The sequence below is a fragment of the Megachile rotundata genome, chromosome 14 (assembly GCF_050947335.1).
Source record: "Megachile rotundata isolate GNS110a chromosome 14, iyMegRotu1, whole genome shotgun sequence".
NCBI classification, from domain to species: Eukaryota; Metazoa; Arthropoda; class Insecta; order Hymenoptera; family Megachilidae; genus Megachile; species Megachile rotundata.
The window spans coordinates 14762138-14784688 of NC_134996.1; the positions used below are offsets into that span (position 1 = coordinate 14762138).

At 39.3% G+C, this 22551-nt stretch overlaps 1 protein-coding gene across 2 annotated transcripts; it reads left to right on the plus strand.

Annotated features, from left to right (window-relative positions):
• The first annotated feature begins 553 nt into the window (after positions 1–553).
• Positions 554–11761, plus strand: LOC100878981 (sortilin-related receptor). Of its 2 annotated transcripts, none has more exons than XM_003707546.3 (10): positions 554–844; positions 2387–2668; positions 2745–2906; positions 2994–3260; positions 3344–3609; positions 3690–7942; positions 8012–8265; positions 8339–8813; positions 8890–9099; positions 9234–11761. In XM_003707546.3, exons 1-10 carry the CDS (start codon positions 587–589, stop codon positions 9293–9295), a joined length of 6489 nt encoding a protein of 2162 aa, XP_003707594.1. In that variant the 5' UTR covers positions 554–586; the 3' UTR covers positions 9296–11761. The 2 variants fall into 2 exon arrangements, with proteins under 2 accessions (XP_003707594.1, XP_012150619.1); XM_012295229.2 differs by lacking the exon at positions 554–844 and adding an exon at positions 987–1152.
• The last annotated feature ends 10790 nt before the right edge of the window (positions 11762–22551 follow it).

The following is a 22551-nucleotide window of genomic DNA, read 5'->3' on the forward strand; positions in this document are numbered from 1 at the left end:
ATTTTAATATGTTACAGTATGTTAATATTATTTTATGATTAATTTTTGAAATTGATTTTCGATTGTAACGAGCAGTCTTTAAATTGTATATATGTAAGGATTTAAGTTAATTATATATATACATTAATTGCAACATTCGTACCATTTGCTAATTTTTATTTAATAATTTGCGTAACATTTAAAATAATATTTATGGAAATGATTTCTCAATATTTAAATTCTAGAATGGTTCTACTCGGGTGTTCTTAAATGTGATTTGTATCGACCTTTGGAAGAATTTCCAAGTTCCAAAACCTCTTACAAAAATCTTATGACTGAACAAATTATATATGAAACAAAATATTTCCAAATTTTATACTGCAATTATGATACAAAATCTCAGTTTTATTGCAATGTTTCTGACAATAATAAGTAATTCTTGAGGTGTTTGAAGAACGATACGATGCCGCAAATGGCGGGTGTGTATCAAGCTGAAGAATGCAGTTTGCTGATTTTATGAACGCCCAGTACGGGCTGTGAACATATACATATACAAATAGTTACATATATTTGTACATGGCGAGTAAAGAAAGTCAGTCTGAGCAAGATGGCCGGCCGGGTGACTTCGGCCTTTTATTATTCCGCGCTTTTATTTTATTTGATATTGTTAACTAATTCGAATAATGGGTTGAGGTACGGAGACAAAGCGACTACGTTACACATCACGGAGGATCATGATTCGTTTGGCTACAGACGTCCGATTATTATCAATCGAGGTGAACATTTCGAAGAAACGTCATCGAGTAGAATGCGCAGAGATGTTCCTCCTCCGTTCCCAAATAATAATCCAAACATCACAACAAAGGTACGTGATCGTTGACTAACCGTTTTACTGGCGTCTAAATTGTTTTGATCCTATTCCGCCAGTTGCGATGCTATTCATCCATTTGCCGCACAATTTGCGTTGTTTTTGTTGTCTTATCTTTATGGAGTTACCGATAGCAGCGATTTTAGAATTTTACGCGGTAGTTAATAAGGCCGGCGCATAGTACTGCCTTTGTGCAGTGACCAGTGGAGAGCGTAATTGCTGTATTATGTCCCTTCCGGACTAAATTTAATCAATCTTGACGAAACGGAGTAGCATCATAGTCGTTCTGCTATTGACATGCAGAGGTCAGTAACCGCTCTGTATGACTTTTATTTTTCTAATCAGCCTGTCTTCCTTTTTTTTTTTATTAAATAAATGACCGATCCGTCTTTCGAATAAAGCAGTCATTGATCGTTATCGACTGCATGATTATTTATTTATTCGTTTTGAATCGTATCAACTCGATAGATAGCGTTGAACCGTTTACTCCAATAAAATGTTGCGGATTATGTCTTTGTGTAATTCGTTGACGTAAATATCTGATACTTAAAATTATTGTTATTATAAATGTCAATGTTTGTCCAACTTGTCTTACGTGACAATTGCGGAAATCATTTTCATACGTTATATTTTTCAATAAAATTTATTTAATCTTTATTATAAGAATATAAAGAGATTATGCAGAATGTCTTCATAATATGAAAAATATTTTATAACTACAAAAATAAAAATATTCTGATGGTACAATGGTACATGATAATTAGTCATCAGTGTATGTCATGCCTTTGAACACATTCATGCATGAAATAATACATATACATATACATACTTGCATGCTATATGACAATAAGATAACAAAGAAGTATAATGTGTCAGCAGTTTAAGTCCAAAATAAGTAATACACAGAATATTAGAAAATCTACTATTGCATAGCATTAGTGCAAGATCAGTGCAACAGTAGTTTACTGATATAATGAAACAGTATAATAATGTAATATGATAAGGCATATTAATCTAATGAATCTGTAATCTTGAGAACCAAGATACTGCAGGCAAATATAATACCTTGCCTTATTTTACCTTTCTTTTAATATTGTATATATCTGTGTTATAAGAATGATACTTTGGAATCATTTAAAACCATAAATTAACAAACAAAAAATTGTTTTACATAGTTTAAGTTATTTTTAGAATATGTTGCATCAATCATTCCTGGTACAATGATAAATTTATTTAACAAGGAGGAAACATTATTATACCATTACGTCATGTATAAACTCATTTACATATACATATAGTGGGGATTTTTATTTTTCTAGGAACTATAAACATCTATGGCTTATATTCTATGTTCATTTATATTATTTTATGAAGTAATAGTAAATATTGAATTGACTTTTCTTTGACTTTCCATTTTTGTTGATAAAATGTTTATCAGTTTAATAGCTTATCATTATTGATAATCTGTATTTGAATACAATGTGACAAAATATTTTTTGTTTTTCATGTAAATGCTGGAATCAATGATGTATGTTACAGGTGAATGCTTTGAACGATTCACATCAACAATTGATGGTCCATTGGGTTGGAGAAGGATCTAATGTAATAATATGTCTAGCAAGAGACAGCACACTTACAAAACGCATGCAAGACAGCAAGTTTGCTGGAAACAGCAGTCCTACTCCTAGTGCTGTATACATAAGTTATGATTATGGTGACACATTTGAGAACAAGACAGATAAATTTCGAATTTCTTCTGAGCCTGATGCACCATATGCCACTTTGGATAAGTTCATCAATCATCCAAAAAAGTATAATTTCGTAAGTTAATGTTTAAATGAACATAATCAATTTTTATATTTTTAGACAATTCTGTTTTTTATTTATTACTTTACAGTGTATCTTTGTGGACAGCACAAATAGTTTACTTTTCCTCACATCCACTAATGGCAGATATATAACAAGGAGACGAGTACCATTCCATCCAAGTGAGATTTCATATGATGAGAGCGATTATAGAGTTGTTGTTGCTCTTGACAAAACTCATCCAAATCGTGCAGTAAATGTCTATGCTTTTTATTAATAGAACTTTGTTTCTGTCATTGTTATATTGATTTTATTTTATTGTTATTGTGCTGTAATATAGCTATGGTTATCAAAAGATATGGGAATAACATGGTTTCCAATATACCGTTCTGTGAAAGCATTTTTCTGGTCTCCCTTACCAGCATTAGTAGTAGAACGTATTGAACCTTCTGGGTCAAACAGTGTTTGGCAATTGGATTTGACATATTTATGGGATGAAATACAAGATGTAACAAAATTGAAAAATGAGTTTGCCGTTGTTATTACGAACGTCGAAGATTTTCAGATTAGAGGCGATTATAGATTCGCGACCTCAAAGAGTGTAGACGTGAGTAATAAATAGTTTATTGAATACACTACATGTTAAATGGAAATTTAAATTTAAATATGGATAAACCTTTTTGCTAACAGAATGGGACAGTAAATCTGGATCTTTATGTATCATACAAGAACAATACTTTTGTCAAAGCTGCATTCAACACAGATTTACCGATTAAAGCTTATCACATTGTTGACGTGTCACATAATAGAGTCTTTGTCACGGCTTGTCACAGTGAAACACATGTAAATCTTTATATATCGGAAGTTATCGATAAGACAAAGGCAACATTCACGTTATCCCTCGAAAATATTCTAACATTCTTTCCTAGTAATACTTGGAAAGAAAGTTGGTTGAAGTAAGTATAAGGTCTGATACCTATATTTCAAAAATCTGTGTCGTAAGAAACATTTCGATTGTTACTTGTATCATTTTCAGTGAAGTGGTTGACGAAGTATTTACAGATCTGTACAAGGTTGAAGGTCTTCGCGGCATTTATATAGCATCACAAGTAAAAGGTTCACCAAAATCAGGTTCAATTGGACCGGAACATTTGGTATCATTGATAACTTTCGACCATGGTGCAACTTGGAATCCAATAAAGCCACCCACCGCGAATCATGAAGGATTCTTTATCCGTTGCACGAACTGTTCGTTGCATCTCAGCCAGCGTTTTAGTCAGTTGTATCCTGTTACAAGATCAGTGTCGATTATGAGCTCAAAATCTGCTCCTGGTATCATAATGGCTACAGGTGTTATAGGGACAAATCTTAAAGGTCATCCTGCTCTGTTCGTATCCAGGGATGCAGGTGTCACTTGGAAATATGTTCTCAAGGACTACTATTTTTTCAACATGGGAGACCACGGTGGCTTGTTGGTTGCTGTTAAGTATTTTAAGTCACGAGGTGATACCAGAGATATTTCTTATTCCACGGACGAGGGTGAAACTTGGCAATCGTATGAGTTCAATGAGAAAATGTTGCGAGTATATGGGTTGATGACTGAACCAGGAGAAAACACTACAGTATTCACGATGTTCGGATCGGCAAATGGGCAACATCAATGGTTAATCATCAAAGTTGATTTGCGTAATGTGTTTGAGAGAGATTGTAAAGAGGACGACTTCAAGTTCTGGTCTCCGTCGAGTCCAGAACAGCCAGTGATGTCCTGTATATTGGGTAGAAAAGAGACGTATCAGCGAAGAGCTGCGCGAGTTAATTGCTACATCGGTGTGGATTATGATCGACCAATAAAGACGGAAATATGTCCATGCGATTTCATCGACTACCAATGTGATTTTGGGTTCGTACGAGTTGGAAATCCTTATCACTGTATTCGTGATAGATCTGTATTCTACTACGATCCATACGCCATACCGAAAACATGCAAACCTGGATCATTCTATAATCGAACAAAAGGATACATCAAGATAGCCGACGATGAGTGTATTGGTGGTTTAGCCAGGAACTTTGAACCTGACGAAATTCCATGCCCTATAGGAGACAAATCAGAATTTCTGCTCGTAGCTCAACGGGAACACATATCCCGTATTGATCTGGTGGAAGAGAAGTTAGAAGCTTTACCGGTTCACGACCTAAAGAACGTGATAGCCATAGAATTCGATATGAGAAATAATTGTTTGTACTGGGCGGACATTGTAAACGATACCATTGGCAGACAGTGTTTTAAGGATGGTACCAGTTATCCAGAGATTTTAGTGGAAACAGACCTGAGCTCCATAGAAGGAATGGCACTGGATTGGGTGTCTAATCTTTTGTATTTCGTGGACGGTGTGAAAATGAGGATTCAGGTGATTAGAACAGATATGTCCATTGCTGGACGAATGCGAAGAACGATTCTAGGACCCAACAATCTACAGAAACCTAGAGGCATTGCAGTTCATCCTATGAATGGGTACATGTTTTGGACTGATTGGGCACCAGGCAACGCTTCAGTTTCGAGGGCCAATCTCGATGGGACAGACGTGAAACGGTTATTCGTGGAACCCACAGTTGATTGGCCAAATGGAATCACCATTGACCACATCGCAGAACGCATCTACTGGGTGGATGCTAGACAGGATTACATCGGTTCCAGTGATTTCGACGGCAAGAAATTCAAGAAAATCATATCGAAAAACGAACGGGTATCGCATCCCTTCGCTGTCGCAGTGTTCAAGAACAACATGTACTGGGACGATTGGAAGCAGTCGAAGATATTCGTCGCAGACAAGGATCATGGTGTGGGTATAACCACGATCATCGGTCAGCTGCCTGGCTTGATGGATTTGAAGGTGTTTGCTCACAGTATTCAACTGGGTACTAACGCCTGCGCAAATAGCACTTGCACGCACATATGTGTGGGAGCACCTAATGACGGACACGTGTGTCTTTGCCCGGATGGGATGGAGATGGTCGAGGGCAAATGCATGTGTCCAGGTGGTGTCGAGCCGTGCGCTAACTCGACATGTCCTCAAGTAGCCACCACCTGCGCACCTAACCAGTTCGCTTGTCGGAACGACGTGTGCATCCCGGCGTCTTGGCGGTGCGACAGAGATAACGATTGCGGCGACAGGTCGGACGAAATTAACTGCACCAGAGTTACCTGCGACCCTAACAACTTCGAATGTGATGGCACCAAGTGCATCCCAAGGTACTGGGTTTGCGACATTGACCAGGACTGCAAGGATGGCACTGACGAGTTAAACTGCAAGTACTCGAACTGTACAGAGTCCCAATACAAATGCGACAACGGCAGATGCATATCTCATAGATGGCGTTGCGACGGCGAAGACGATTGCGGTGACAACTCGGATGAGAAGAACTGTACGAAGAGCATAGCACCTAGTACTTGTAGATCTGACGAGATCCTCTGCAAATCCGAGCACGTGTGCATACCGACCGGCTGGAAATGCGACGGGGAACGGGATTGTGTGGATGGTCTAGACGAAGCGGACTGCAATAAGATGGTTTGCGAGAGCTGGCAGTTTACGTGTAATCTCTCGAATGCTAAACATCGCTGCATCTATAACTCGTGGGTCTGCGATGGGGATAAGGACTGCGAGGATGGTTCAGACGAACTGAATTGTACTACTACCATGCCTCCAGGTTCTCTAGCTCCAGATCTACCTGGCACTCCCTGTAATCATTGGATGTTTATGTGCAATAACAAGAAATGTGTACCTTATTGGTGGAAATGCGATACTGTAGACGATTGTGGTGATGATTCTGACGAAATCGGCTGTGGTAACTATGAGGTTGAGTGGACGATGCCATATTCCACCGAGCAAGCCAAGGTCTGTCAGGAGCACGAATTCCAGTGCCTGAACGGCAAATGTATTCACGATGCGTGGGTTTGTGACGGAGCGAAGGATTGCGCATCGGGAGAGGATGAATTACGTTGTGAAGGGGTCCAGGTTTCCTGCAGAGAGAATCAGTTCATGTGTCGAGTGGATGGCACCTGTATACCTCTGTCTTATGTATGTAATGGTATAGTTGAGTGTCCTGATAGAAGTGACGAATTGGGCTGTTCAAGGGAGCAGCACTCTAGCCCAGCTGCTACACCATCCTGCTATGTCGGACTATTTCCTTGCGATCAAACGCGATGCTTCCCTCTGGCTGCATACTGTGATGGAAACCAAGATTGTATGGACGGATTCGACGAAAGTAACTGCGAGAAAAACAGTTCTCGCGTTTATCAGCTGCTTGTGATGGGAGTGGATGAACGGTCGGTGAATGCCAGTAGCGTCTTCCTTTTCTGGTGGATGCCAATGCCCACCAACGTCACCTTCGAATTTCTGCCTTCCATAGCGTATGCAGAGCCAGGAGCTAACTGGACAAATGCCAGTGAATGGATCGAGGAGATGGAGTATCAGTTTAACAACCTCAAGCCGTACACTCGTTACAATCTAACCGTCCATGTTAGACTAAAGGGTCAGAATGTTGTATTTCCACCAACCAAGTATCTGACAGTAACAACTGGAGAAGGTATCCCATCGGAACCGTGGAATGTCACCGTGACGCAGAAGAATGGAACTCGGGTGGAGGTTACTTGGCAACCGCCTATGCATCCTAATGGACCCATCACCGGTTACGACGTTTTTGTGACACCACCTATACCACCTATGCGATTCCTCAAACAAAAGACTTCAGCGATTATAGACATGGATTTTGAAGCGGGCAAGAATTACTCGTTCTGGGTAATAGCTAAGAATCAAGATCGTGAATCAGCTTCCTCGAACGTGGCTACTTTAACCTTCGATGGGTCCGCTAATATTGATAACATTCAGGACCTCAAGGTGGTTGCGAAGACCAATCACTCGGTGACCCTAGCCTGGAAAGAGCTGAAGGACGTCGACAGTTATCACATTACTCCAATAGCTCCATCTTCTTATCCTGTGATGCAATCTATCTTTACTCAAAATAATCACGTGGAGGTAACTAAATTAGCTCCTGGAATCAAATACACTTTCGAGGTTGGAGCCATGAAGAAAAAGTACGTTGGAAAGACCACAGCGATAACCGCTATCACAGATTCCATTCCTCTCCCAAGCATTACAAAATTAGTTGCCCAATTGGTTAAACCTCATGGAACGACCGTGAAGCTTACTTGGGATCCACCAAAGAGCGTCAGAAAGATCAAATGGCAATACGCAATTCATTATGCCGTAAATATGGTGGAATTCCTCAGAGGTAATCATTTGTTACAAATATAAGTATGCGTGTTCTTATTCTGTAATATTAATGGAGATGTAATTACAGAGTATAAACTACTGACGACTAACTTGTCGGCGACTATTAAGGACCTAGAGGCGTGTGAATCCTATTTGTTCGCGGTTGGCGTTAATGGAGATTATGGCGCTGGTCCTTTGAGCCAACCCGTTACGGTGTTCACTCATTATAATCAGCGTGCTCCACCAAAGAAACTGAGAGTCAGTCCGACGGACAAACCGGATACTATTACCATCTCTTGGAGTTCTAGTTGTCCTACGATTGATGAACCCATAAAATACACGGTAAGAGCAAATTTGGAAATTTGATAACGTATTCTGCGTTCATCTACTTAGAAATTATTGTTGTTCATTTCAGATCACCGTGACAGAATTAATACGCAAAAAGCATTTCGTAGTGACCTTACCACCGACTAACGAAACATCTATGAAACACACGTTCAACAACATCAAACACGGCGGCAAATATCAAATCACCGTTGCCACAGATGTTGATAATGCTATACCTAGTCATCCAATTATCTACGTAGCTCCTATAATTTTGCCACCTCATCAGTTGAAAGTTCTGCCTGAAAATGAGGGATTCCGTATCTCCTGGCTCGTGCACGATTTGCCAGACGTAATTAAGACTGCAAAATACCACTACGAGATTTTGGTGGTGGAAGGTCCCAAGATGAACGAGTCGCTCGCCAAGATTTATACGATCGAACAACCACCCTATGAGTACAAGGACGTAAAACCTGATGTAATTTATACGTTTGCTGTTCGTTTGGTCACCGAGGAGGGATATTTGAGTCCCCTGAGTGAGATCTATAGCATCAGGCACTTTGAAGGTAATTTTATCGCGAAGATTACTGCTATTTTAGATGCTGGGGAATGCTAATGACGATTCAAAATGATTTGTTACAGAGGCATCAGCGTTACCAGTGGATATGGACACTTCTAACATTCTCTCGTTTGCTATACCGATCTGTTTATTGATCGTAGCTCTAGGATCTGCATTGGTATACTTTGTCGTGAGACATAGAAGGTTGAGCAATAGTTTCACACAATTTGCTAACAGCCACTATGACACTAGACGTGGACAGGCAACCTTCCCAGGAACCACAGATGGTTTAGGTAAGTTTAAAAAGTGATTGTTTTTACGGAAATCGTAATATTTTTGTTACTCAAATTGGTACACATAATTTTTGTCACGTGTAAATTCTATCTAATGTCCAATCGTAATCTAATTAACTACTCCTTTTTTGCAGAAGAAGAAGACAGCCCTGTAATTCGAGGCTTCTCCGATGATGAACCATTGGTGATAGCATAAGCTCAAACAAACACGTAACAAACGTCCACACTCAAGTACACACATATAATACACCATACAACAAACACACATACATGCCAGGTACATCACACCTATATATTTATATATATTTGTATTTGTATTTACATACAATATATATTTATATATAAATATATAATATTTACATGTTAGAAAAAATGTGCCAAGACACTATTAATACGATAAACTTCGAGTATATATTTAGGTAAGACGACTTGATCATAAAAGTGGGAAGCTTTTATGAAAGTGGCTCAAGACTGACGTACATGCATACATACATACATACATTATAGACACAAACACCTGCACACATACATACACAGAAATACCTACACTTTAATTCTAGTTAGTACAGATCGACTCAAATGGGCTGCTCAGAGCACTTACATGAAAGCTTTACGAGACGCAACGTGAAAATCACCACTATATTGTAGAATACTACTTATGTACATGTACAATTGGGTACAATGTAAGATTCTTTTGGATAGGAATAAGTGTAGAGAAGACTTTCATCATTTGTATATGGTCTTGCGAAAACTCAGGGAGAGCTTAGTTTTCTCTAGACTTTTCTTATATTTATAGATTATTCAAATTTGTAAATTTAAAAATTTATCTTCTTAAATTTTAATATTTTAAATTGAATACTTTAATCAAGATTGAAAGTAAATAATGGAATACTTCTCCCTCTCTACATTATTCGTATCTGAAGTCTATGTTGACGTAATTGTACATGATAGATTGATTAAGTATACGGACGATTAAGTCTACGTCATATCGGCGAGCTATTAAGAGCTGGAAATTGTTGTTTTGTTAAGATACGTTTATGTAAAAATCGGATGAAGAGTGTGCGAGAGAGAGAGAAAGAGAAAGAGAAGAAGAAATAAGATAGAAGGGAATCTGTACATATAGTAAATATTTTGTACGAAGAGGAGCAGAAGTTTCGAAGCTTTTTCCAAGAGATGCCATACATGACATTGACACAAATTTGTATAATACGTAATAACAAAGAAAACGGCGTCTTCTCCCGTTCTTTTATCGTCGATGTTTCCTCTTTTGACAAATTTTTTTATCCACGAGACTATTTTGACCCTGCATTTAACGCACGAATCATGCTCTGCCTCCGTACCTTTATTTTTCTTTTTATAATGAATTCATTTGTAAGTGAAACACCAAATAATATCTTATTCACGTGGCGCATGCATTTTTTTGTAACGAGTGTCACCCGCCATGGTGTTTGATTATTTTAGCGGTAACAATCAATATATGTAATCACGAGTCGGAAGTCGAAACGAGCAAGATCAGATTGGTAACGCTATCGTCCCGTATAACTTGATCGAAGATTCTGTAATTTTTAAACGTACGTATCTTGTCACTCGTGTGTATTCTACTTTTTAAATGTTGTTCGCGGGAATAACCTGTGCATTTTATTGTTGTATGTAAATAAGGATTCACGGATGTAATTTGACAGGATCAATCGAAGAAGTGAAACAAAAGAAAAATAATCATGCCTCTGTAACACGTGAATGAATTACGTCATCGTTTTTTATACCAGTAGATGGGCAACTGGGCCCGCGAAAACACGGGCAGGTGCCGTGCACGTAAAGCCACTCAATTTTTAAATTTGAAAATTTGAAATATCTATATTTCTAAATTTGCAAATTACCAAACATCTAAATTTCCAATTTTTAAATTTGAAAATTACAATTTTGAAATTTCCATAAACGTCCAACATCGCTGCACACACCCGTGCCCGTTGGCCCTTTTGTGGACACTTGAATTGCCCATCACTGTTTTACACGACCCTCGAGTGCAACGTTAGCTAAGTAGAAACTTGAAATTTTTGCGAAGCGATTTTTTATTCCGTTCATACGACGAATCAGCGAACTTTTTGCCAAACAGTTACCGAGCAATATCGGATTTTTATCGCTCAATGAACAGGACTAAGTGCGCATATTTGAGACTCGTTGGAACAGGAAACAGGAAGCGTCAAGCAGTATTATCAGGGTCTGTTCCATGGCAGTTGAAGATTTTTCAGATCGGTTTAATCTCGATAGCATTGTTCCATGTTTTTTAAAACGATGCAATTGTAATTATTTCAATTATTTTATTCTTGCGTTTCAACCATTTTAATGAATTTTTATTTTAACGTTTTTTTATTTAACTAAAAATTACGATGATCAATAGAGTGCTTCGAGATTAAAGCTTAGGAATATTCGAAGTAATTGATTTTAATTGTTAACGAGGTCGCCAGGTGGAAAGAAGAGAATGATGGGCACGAATAATTTTCAACGCAGTTTTGTGAGAGCGACTATTATTGAAAAAGTATAGCTTGTACGTGTAAATCTCAAGGGTTATAGCAATATAACAGTGATATATACATAATATATAAATATCTATACGTATACATATAATATATTTGCGTGTAAATAAATGGATTTAAGGCACAGAGTACCATGTTTTCATTTTAATAAGTCTCCTCCACCTTATTCCTTCCACTAATAATACTACAGGTATGCCCCGTGCAATTTTGAACTTTGACCCCCTGCGAAATCCTAAACCGTAAGAGATAGACATGCGCAGTCACATTTTTAAAGGGGTTTTGCCCAGAAATGTGAAAAAAACTTTTTAACAATTACGTAAATAGTTTCGCAATTGGTGCAATTTTGACTTTTCGAAAATTCGTTGCCCAGGATCCGCATATAAATACGTCAAGAAAAAAGGAAAAAATCTTTTAAAAAAACCGCCACAAATGGCGATAGCAGCGCCATCTATCAACAAACGGCTGAACCTGCTAGTTCACATGTAGTACCACGTATTGCCGCTAGATGGCGCTATGACGGACCTGCATAAGGGTGCCTTCAGATTAGGCAACTACCGGTCAAAATAGCCTAATGTGAACGCCATTACGTGCAATTCAACTTCACGTGCAATATTAAACTTTGACCCCTTGCGCAGACCTATCCGGTTAGAGTTAGGGCTGCGCAGTAAGTTTCCGAAAAAGAGGATTAACCCAGAAAAGCTAAAAAAGCCCGAATTTAATGAATATATAATTAGTTTTTAAATCCGAGCACTTTTTATTTTTTAAAAAATTTCCTGGGCAGAATCTTGGATGATCCCATGAAACCGCTGGTGCCCAAAAATTTCGGTGAGCGCTCGAAAAAGTAGCTGGAACTTTAACGGCCATTTTTCGACTTTAACCCCATGCGCAGTCCTAACCGGTTAGAGTTAGGGCTGCGCAGTAAGTTTCCGAAAAAGAGGATTAACCCAGAAAAGCTAAAAAAGCCGGAATTTAATGAATATATAATTAGTTTTTAAATCGGAGCACTTTTTATTTTTTAAAAAATTTCCTGGGCAGAATCCTGGATGATCCCATGAAACCGCTGGTGCCCAAAAATTTCGGTGAGCGCTCGAAAAAGTAGCTGGAACTTTAACGGCCAGTTTTCGACTTTAACCCCATGCGCAGTCCTAACCGGTTAGAGTTAGGGCTGCGCAGTAAGTTTCCGAAAAAGAGGATTAGCCCAGAAAAGCTAAAAAAGCCGGAATTTAATGAATATATAATTAGTTTTTAAATCGGAGCACTTTTTATTTTTTAAAAAATTTCCTGGGCAGAATCCTGGATGATCCCATGAAACCGCTGGTGCCCAAAAATTTCGGTGAGCGCTCGAAAAAGTAGCTGGAACTTTAACGGCCAGTTTTCGACTTTAACCCCATGCGCAGTCCTAACCGGTTAGAGTTAGGGCTGCGCAGTAAGTTTCCGAAAAAGAGGATTAACCCAGAAAAGCTAAAAAAGCCCGAATTTAATGAATATATAATTAGTTTTTAAATCCGAGCACTTTTTATTTTTTAAAAAATTTCCTGGGCAGAATCTTGGATGATCCCATGAAACCGCTGGTGCCCAAAAATTTCGGTGAGCGCTCGAAAAAGTAGCTGGAACTTTAACGGCCATTTTTCGACTTTAACCCCATGCGCAGTCCTAACCGGTTAGAGTTAGGGCTGCGCAGTAAGTTTCCGAAAAAGAGGATTAACCCAGAAAAGCTAAAAAAGCCGGAATTTAATGAATATATAATTAGTTTTTAAATCGGAGCACTTTTTATTTTTTAAAAAATTTCCTGGGCAGAATCCTGGATGATCCCATTAAACCGCTGGTGCCCAAAAATTTCGGTGAGCGCTCGAAAAAGTAGCTGGAACTTTAACGGCCAGTTTTCGACTTTAACCCCATGCGCAGTCCTAACCGGTTAGAGTTAGGGCTGCGCAGTAAGTTTCCGAAAAAGAGGATTAGCCCAGAAAAGCTAAAAAAGCCGGAATTTAATGAATATATAATTAGTTTTTAAATCGGAGCACTTTTTATTTTTTAAAAAATTTCCTGGGCAGAATCCTGGATGATCCCATGAAACCGCTGGTGCCCAAAAATTTCGGTGAGCGCTCGAAAAAGTAGCTGGAACTTTAACGGCCAGTTTTCGACTTTAACCCCATGCGCAGTCCTAACCGGTTAGAGTTAGGGCTGCGCAGTAAGTTTCCGAAAAAGAGGATTAACCCAGAAAAGCTAAAAAAGCCGGAATTTAATGAATATATAATTAGTTTTTAAATCGGAGCACTTTTTATTTTTTAAAAAATTTCCTGGGCAGAATCCTGGATGATCCCATGAAACCGCTGGTGCCCAAAAATTTCGGTGAGCGCTCGAAAAAGTAGCTGGAACTTTAACGGCCATTTTTCGACTTTAACCCCATGCGCAGTCCTAACCGGTTAGAGTTAGGGCTGCGCAGTAAGTTTCCGAAAAAGAGGATTAACCCAGAAAAGCTAAAAAAGCCCGAATTTAATGAATATATAATTAGTTTTTAAATCCGAGCACTTTTTATTTTTTAAAAAATTTCCTGGGCAGAATCTTGGATGATCCCATGAAACCGCTGGTGCCCAAAAATTTCGGTGAGCGCTCGAAAAAGTAGCTGGAACTTTAACGGCCAGTTTTCGACTTTAACCCCATGCGCAGTCCTAACCGGTTAGAGTTAGGGCTGCGCAGTAAGTTTCCGAAAAAGAGGATTAGCCCAGAAAAGCTAAAAAAGCCGGAATTTAATGAATATATAATTAGTTTTTAAATCGGAGCACTTTTTATTTTTTAAAAAATTTCCTGGGCAGAATCCTGGATGATCCCATGAAACCGCTGGTGCCCAAAAATTTCGGTGAGCGCTCGAAAAAGTAGCTGGAACTTTAACGGCCAGTTTTCGACTTTAACCCCATGCGCAGTCCTAACCGGTTAGAGTTAGGGCTGCGCAGTAAGTTTCCGAAAAAGAGGATTAACCCAGAAAAGCTAAAAAAGCCCGAATTTAATGAATATATAATTAGTTTTTAAATCCGAGCACTTTTTATTTTTTAAAAAATTTCCTGGGCAGAATCTTGGATGATCCCATGAAACCGCTGGTGCCCAAAAATTTCGGTGAGCGCTCGAAAAAGTAGCTGGAACTTTAACGGCCATTTTTCGACTTTAACCCCATGCGCAGTCCTAACCGGTTAGAGTTAGGGCTGCGCAGTAAGTTTCCGAAAAAGAGGATTAACCCAGAAAAGCTAAAAAAGCCGGAATTTAATGAATATATAATTAGTTTTTAAATCGGAGCACTTTTTATTTTTTAAAAAATTTCCTGGGCAGAATCCTGGATGATCCCATGAAACCGCTGGTGCCCAAAAATTTCGGTGAGCGCTCGAAAAAGTAGCTGGAACTTTAACGGCCAGTTTTCGACTTTAACCCCATGCGCAGTCCTAACCGGTTAGAGTTAGGGCTGCGCAGTAAGTTTCCGAAAAAGAGGATTAGCCCAGAAAAGCTAAAAAAGCCGGAATTTAATGAATATATAATTAGTTTTTAAATCGGAGCACTTTTTATTTTTTAAAAAATTTCCTGGGCAGAATCCTGGATGATCCCATGAAACCGCTGGTGCCCAAAAATTTCGGTGAGCGCTCGAAAAAGTAGCTGGAACTTTAACGGCCAGTTTTCGACTTTAACCCCATGCGCAGTCCTAACCGGTTAGAGTTAGGGCTGCGCAGTAAGTTTCCGAAAAAGAGGATTAACCCAGAAAAGCTAAAAAAGCCGGAATTTAATGAATATATAATTAGTTTTTAAATCGGAGCACTTTTTATTTTTTAAAAAATTTCCTGGGCAGAATCCTGGATGATCCCATGAAACCGCTGGTGCCCAAAAATTTCGGTGAGCGCTCGAAAAAGTAGCTGGAACTTTAACGGCCATTTTTCGACTTTAACCCCATGCGCAGTCCTAACCGGTTAGAGTTAGGGCTGCGCAGTAAGTTTCCGAAAAAGAGGATTAACCCAGAAAAGCTAAAAAAGCCCGAATTTAATGAATATATAATTAGTTTTTAAATCCGAGCACTTTTTATTTTTTAAAAAATTTCCTGGGCAGAATCTTGGATGATCCCATGAAACCGCTGGTGCCCAAAAATTTCGGTGAGCGCTCGAAAAAGTAGCTGGAACTTTAACGGCCAGTTTTCGACTTTAACCCCATGCGCAGTCCTAACCGGTTAGAGTTAGGGCTGCGCAGTAAGTTTCCGAAAAAGAGGATTAGCCCAGAAAAGCTAAAAAAGCCGGAATTTAATGAATATATAATTAGTTTTTAAATCGGAGCACTTTTTATTTTTTAAAAAATTTCCTGGGCAGAATCCTGGATGATCCCATGAAACCGCTGGTGCCCAAAAATTTCGGTGAGCGCTCGAAAAAGTAGCTGGAACTTTAACGGCCAGTTTTCGACTTTAACCCCATGCGCAGTCCTAACCGGTTAGAGTTAGGGCTGCGCAGTAAGTTTCCGAAAAAGAGGATTAACCCAGAAAAGCTAAAAAAGCCCGAATTTAATGAATATATAATTAGTTTTTAAATCCGAGCACTTTTTATTTTTTAAAAAATTTCCTGGGCAGAATCTTGGATGATCCCATGAAACCGCTGGTGCCCAAAAATTTCGGTGAGCGCTCGAAAAAGTAGCTGGAACTTTAACGGCCATTTTTCGACTTTAACCCCATGCGCAGTCCTAACCGGTTAGAGTTAGGGCTGCGCAGTAAGTTTCCGAAAAAGAGGATTAACCCAGAAAAGCTAAAAAAGCCGGAATTTAATGAATATATAATTAGTTTTTAAATCGGAGCACTTTTTATTTTTTAAAAAATTTCCTGGGCAGAATCCTGGATGATCCCATGAAACCGCTGGTGCCCAAAAATTTCGGTGAGCGCTCGAAAAAGTAGCTGGAACTTTAACGGCCAGTTTTCGACTTTAACCCCATGCGCAGTCCTAACCGGTTAGAGTTAGGGCTGCGCAGTAAGTTTCCGAAAAAGAGGATTAGCCCAGAAAAGCTAAAAAAGCCGGAATTTAATGAATATATAATTAGTTTTTAAATCGGAGCACTTTTTATTTTTTAAAAAATTTCCTGGGCAGAATCCTGGATGATCCCATGAAACCGCTGGTGCCCAAAAATTTCGGTGAGCGCTCGAAAAAGTAGCTGGAACTTTAACGGCCAGTTTTCGACTTTAACCCCATGCGCAGTCCTAACCGGTTAGAGTTAGGGCTGCGCAGTAAGTTTCCGAAAAAGAGGATTAACCCAGAAAAGCTAAAAAAGCCGGAATTTAATGAATATATAATTAGTTTTTAAATCGGAGCACTTTTTATTTTTTAAAAAATTTCCTGGGCAGAATCCTGGATGATCCCATGAAACCGCTGGTGCCCAAAAATTTCGGTGAGCGCTCGAAAAAGTAGCTGGAACTTTAACGGCCATTTTTCGACTTTAACCCCATGCGCAGTCCTAACCGGTTAGAGTTAGGGCTGCGCAGTAAGTTTCCGAAAAAGAGGATTAACCCAGAAAAGCTAAAAAAGCCCGAATTTAATGAATATATAATTAGTTTTTAAATCCGAGCACTTTTTATTTTTTAAAAAATTTCCTGGGCAGAATCTTGGATGATCCCATGAAACCGCTGGTGCCCAAAAATTTCGGTGAGCGCTCGAAAAAGTAGCTGGAACTTTAACGGCCATTTTTCGACTTTAACCCCATGCGCAGTCCTAACCGGTTAGAGTTAGGGCTGCGCAGTAAGTTTCCGAAAAAGAGGATTAACCCAGAAAAGCTAAAAAAGCCGGAATTTAATGAATATATAATTAGTTTTTAAATCGGAGCACTTTTTATTTTTTAAAAAATTTCCTGGGCAGAATCCTGGATGATCCCATGAAACCGCTGGTGCCCAAAAATTTCGGTGAGCGCTCGAAAAAGTAGCTGGAACTTTAACGGCCAGTTTTCGACTTTAACCCCATGCGCAGTCCTAACCGGTTAGAGTTAGGGCTGCGCAGTAAGTTTCCGAAAAAGAGGATTAGCCCAGAAAAGCTAAAAAAGCCGGAATTTAATGAATATATAATTAGTTTTTAAATCGGAGCACTTTTTATTTTTTAAAAAATTTCCTGGGCAGAATCCTGGATGATCCCATGAAACCGCTGGTGCCCAAAAATTTCGGTGAGCGCTCGAAAAAGTAGCTGGAACTTTAACGGCCAGTTTTCGACTTTAACCCCATGCGCAGTCCTAACCGGTTAGAGTTAGGGCTGCGCAGTAAGTTTCCGAAAAAGAGGATTAACCCAGAAAAGCTAAAAAAGCCGGAATTTAATGAATATATAATTAGTTTTTAAATCGGAGCACTTTTTATTTTTTAAAAAATTTCCTGGGCAGAATCTTGGATGATCCCATGAAACCGCTGGTGCCCAAAAATTTCGGTGAGCGCTCGAAAAAGTAGCTGGAACTTTAACGGCCATTTTTCGACTTTAACCCCATGCGCAGTCCTAACCGGTTAGAGTTAGGGCTGCGCAGTAAGTTTCCGAAAAAGAGGATTAGCCCAGAAAAGCTAAAAAAGCCGGAATTTAATGAATATATAATTAGTTTTTAAATCGGAGCACTTTTTATTTTTTAAAAAATTTCCTGGGCAGAATCCTGGATGATCCCATGAAACCGCTGGTGCCCAAAAATTTCGGTGAGCGCTCGAAAAAGTAGCTGGAACTTTAACGGCCAGTTTTCGACTTTAACCCCATGCGCAGTCCTAACCGGTTAGAGTTAGGGCTGCGCAGTAAGTTTCCGAAAAAGAGGACTAACCCAGAAAAGCTAAAAAAGCCGGAATTTAATGAATATATAATTAGTTTTTAAATCGGAGCACTTTTTATTTTTTAAAAAATTTCCTGGGCAGAATCCTGGATGATCCCATGAAACCGCTGGTGCCCAAAAATTTCGGTGAGCGCTCGAAAAAGTAGCTGGAACTTTAACGGCCAGTTTTCGACTTTAACCCCATGCGCAGTCCTAACCGGTTAGAGTTAGGGCTGCGCAGTAAGTTTCCGAAAAAGAGGATTAACCCAGAAAAGCTAAAAAAGCCGGAATTTAATGAATATATAATTAGTTTTTAAATCGGAGCACTTTTTATTTTTTAAAAAATTTCCTGGGCAGAATCCTGGATGATCCCATGAAACCGCTGGTGCCCAAAAATTTCGGTGAGCGCTCGAAAAAGTAGCTGGAACTTTAACGGCCAGTTTTCGACTTTAACCCCATGCGCAGTCCTAACCGGTTAGAGTTAGGGCTGCGCAGTAAGTTTCCGAAAAAGAGGATTAGCCCAGAAAAGCTAAAAAAGCCGGAATTTAATGAATATATAATTAGTTTTTAAATCGGAGCACTTTTTATTTTTTAAAAAATTTCCTGGGCAGAATCCTGGATGATCCCATGAAACCGCTGGTGCCCAAAAATTTCGGTGAGCGCTCGAAAAAGTAGCTGGAACTTTAACGGCCAGTTTTCGACTTTAACCCCATGCGCAGTCCTAACCGGTTAGAGTTAGGGCTGCGCAGTAAGTTTCCGAAAAAGAGGATTAACCCAGAAAAGCTAAAAAAGCCGGAATTTAATGAATATATAATTAGTTTTTAAATCGGAGCACTTTTTATTTTTTAAAAAATTTCCTGGGCAGAATCCTGGATGATCCCATGAAACCGCTGGTGCCCAAAAATTTCGGTGAGCGCTCGAAAAAGTAGCTGGAACTTTAACGGCCAGTTTTCGACTTTAACCCCATGCGCAGTCCTAACCGGTTAGAGTTAGGGCTGCGCAGTAAGTTTCCGAAAAAGAGGATTAACCCAGAAAAGCTAAAAAAGCCGGAATTTAATGAATATATAATTAGTTTTTAAATCGGAGCACTTTTTATTTTTTAAAAAATTTCCTGGGCAGAATCCTGGATGATCCCATGAAACCGCTGGTGCCCAAAAATTTCGGTGAGCGCTCGAAAAAGTAGCTGGAACTTTAACGGCCAGTTTTCGACTTTAACCCCATGCGCAGTCCTAACCGGTTAGAGTTAGGGCTGCGCAGTAAGTTTCCGAAAAAGAGGATTAACCCAGAAAAGCTAAAAAAGCCGGAATTTAATGAATATATAATTAGTTTTTAAATCGGAGCACTTTTTATTTTTTAAAAAATTTCCTGGGCAGAATCCTGGATGATCCCATGAAACCGCTGGTGCCCAAAAATTTCGGTGAGCGCTCGAAAAAGTAGCTGGAACTTTAACGGCCAGTTTTCGACTTTAACCCCATGCGCAGTCCTAACCGGTTAGAGTTAGGGCTGCGCAGTAAGTTTCCGAAAAAGAGGATTAGCCCAGAAAAGCTAAAAAAGCCGGAATTTAATGAATATATAATTAGTTTTTAAATCGGAGCACTTTTTATTTTTTAAAAAATTTCCTGGGCAGAATCCTGGATGATCCCATGAAACCGCTGGTGCCCAAAAATTTCGGTGAGCGCTCGAAAAAGTAGCTGGAACTTTAACGGCCAGTTTTCGACTTTAACCCCATGCGCAGTCCTAACCGGTTAGAGTTAGGGCTGCGCAGTAAGTTTCCGAAAAAGAGGATTAGCCCAGAAAAGCTAAAAAAGCCGGAATTTAATGAATATATAATTAGTTTTTAAATCGGAGCACTTTTTATTTTTTAAAAAATTTCCTGGGCAGAATCCTGGATGATCCCATGAAACCGCTGGTGCCCAAAAATTTCGGTGAGCGCTCGAAAAAGTAGCTGGAACTTTAACGGCCAGTTTTCGACTTTAACCCCATGCGCAGTCCTAACCGGTTAGAGTTAGGGCTGCGCAGTAAGTTTCCGAAAAAGAGGATTAACCCAGAAAAGCTAAAAAAGCCGGAATTTAATGAATATATAATTAGTTTTTAAATCGGAGCACTTTTTATTTTTTAAAAAATTTCCTGGGCAGAATCCTGGATGATCCCATGAAACCGCTGGTGCCCAAAAATTTCGGTGAGCGCTCGAAAAAGTAGCTGGAACTTTAACGGCCAGTTTTCGACTTTAACCCCATGCGCAGTCCTAACCGGTTAGAGTTAGGGCTGCGCAGTAAGTTTCCGAAAAAGAGGATTAGCCCAGAAAGGCTAAAAAAGCCGGAATTTAATGAATATATAATTAGTTTTTAAATCGGAGCACTTTTTATTTTTTAAAAAATTTCCTGGGCAGAATCCTGGATGATCCCATGAAACCGCTGGTGCCCAAAAATTTCGGTGAGCGCTCGAAAAAGTAGCTGGAACTTTAACGGCCAGTTTTCGACTTTAACCCCATGCGCAGTCCTAACCGGTTAGAGTTAGGGCTGCGCAGTAAGTTTCCGAAAAAGAGGATTAACCCAGAAAAGCTAAAAAAGCCGGAATTTAATGAATATATAATTAGTTTTTAAATCGGAGCACTTTTTATTTTTTAAAAAATTTCCTGGGCAGAATCCTGGATGATCCCATGAAACCGCTGGTGCCCAAAAATTTCGGTGAGCGCTCGAAAAAGTAGCTGGAACTTTAACGGCCAGTTTTCGACTTTAACCCCATGCGCAGTCCTAACCGGTTAGAGTTAGGGCTGCGCAGTAAGTTTCCGAAAAAGAGGATTAGCCCAGAAAAGCTAAAAAAGCCGGAATTTAATGAATATATAATTAGTTTTTAAATCGGAGCACTTTTTATTTTTTAAAAAATTTCCTGGGCAGAATCCTGGATGATCCCATGAAACCGCTGGTGCCCAAAAATTTCGGTGAGCGCTCGAAAAAGTAGCTGGAACTTTAACGGCCAGTTTTCGACTTTAACCCCATGCGCAGTCCTAACCGGTTAGAGTTAGGGCTGCGCAGTAAGTTTCCGAAAAAGAGGATTAACCCAGAAAAGCTAAAAAAGCCGGAATTTAATGAATATATAATTAGTTTTTAAATCGGAGCACTTTTTATTTTTTAAAAAATTTCCTGGGCAGAATCCTGGATGATCCCATGAAACCGCTGGTGCCCAAAAATTTCGGTGAGCGCTCGAAAAAGTAGCTGGAACTTTAACGGCCAGTTTTCGACTTTAACCCCATGCGCAGTCCTAACCGGTTAGAGTTAGGGCTGCGCAGTAAGTTTCCGAAAAAGAGGATTAACCCAGAAAAGCTAAAAAAGCCGGAATTTAATGAATATATAATTAGTTTTTAAATCGGAGCACTTCTTATTTTTTAAAAAATTTCCTGGGCAGAATCCTGGATGATCCCATGAAACCGCTGGTGCCCAAAAATTTCGGTGAGCGCTCGAAAAAGTAGCTGGAACTTTAACGGCCAGTTTTCGACTTTAACCCCATGCGCAGTCCTAACCGGTTAGAGTTAGGGCTGCGCAGTAAGTTTCCGAAAAAGAGGATTAACCCAGAAAAGCTAAAAAAGCCGGAATTTAATGAATATATAATTAGTTTTTAAATCGGAGCACTTTTTATTTTTTAAAAAATTTCCTGGGCAGAATCCTGGATGATCCCATGAAACCGCTGGTGCCCAAAAATTTCGGTGAGCGCTCGAAAAAGTAGCTGGAACTTTAACGGCCAGTTTTCGACTTTAACCCCATGCGCAGTCCTAACCGGTTAGAGTTAGGGCTGCGCAGTAAGTTTCCGAAAAAGAGGATTAGCCCAGAAAAGCTAAAAAAGCCGGAATTTAATGAATATATAATTAGTTTTTAAATCGGAGCACTTTTTATTTTTTAAAAAATTTCCTGGGCAGAATCCTGGATGATCCCATGAAACCGCTGGTGCCCAAAAATTTCGGTGAGCGCTCGAAAAAGTAGCTGGAACTTTAACGGCCAGTTTTCGACTTTAACCCCATGCGCAGTCCTAACCGGTTAGAGTTAGGGCTGCGCAGTAAGTTTCCGAAAAAGAGGATTAACCCAGAAAAGCTAAAAAAGCCCGAATTTAATGAATATATAATTAGTTTTTAAATCCGAGCACTTTTTAT

Bases quoted from the DNA above. Each gene is read 5' to 3' on its own strand.
- LOC100878981 (XM_003707546.3), top strand. From the start codon at position 587: ATGGCCGGCCGGGTGACTTCGGCCTTTTATTATTCCGCGCTTTTATTT. The intron at 845-2,386 runs GTACGTGATCGT...TGTATGTTACAG, and splicing joins ATCCAAACATCACAACAAAG to GTGAATGCTTTGAACGATTC. The intron at 7,943-8,011 runs GTAATCATTTGT...ATGTAATTACAG, and splicing joins TATGGTGGAATTCCTCAGAG to AGTATAAACTACTGACGACT.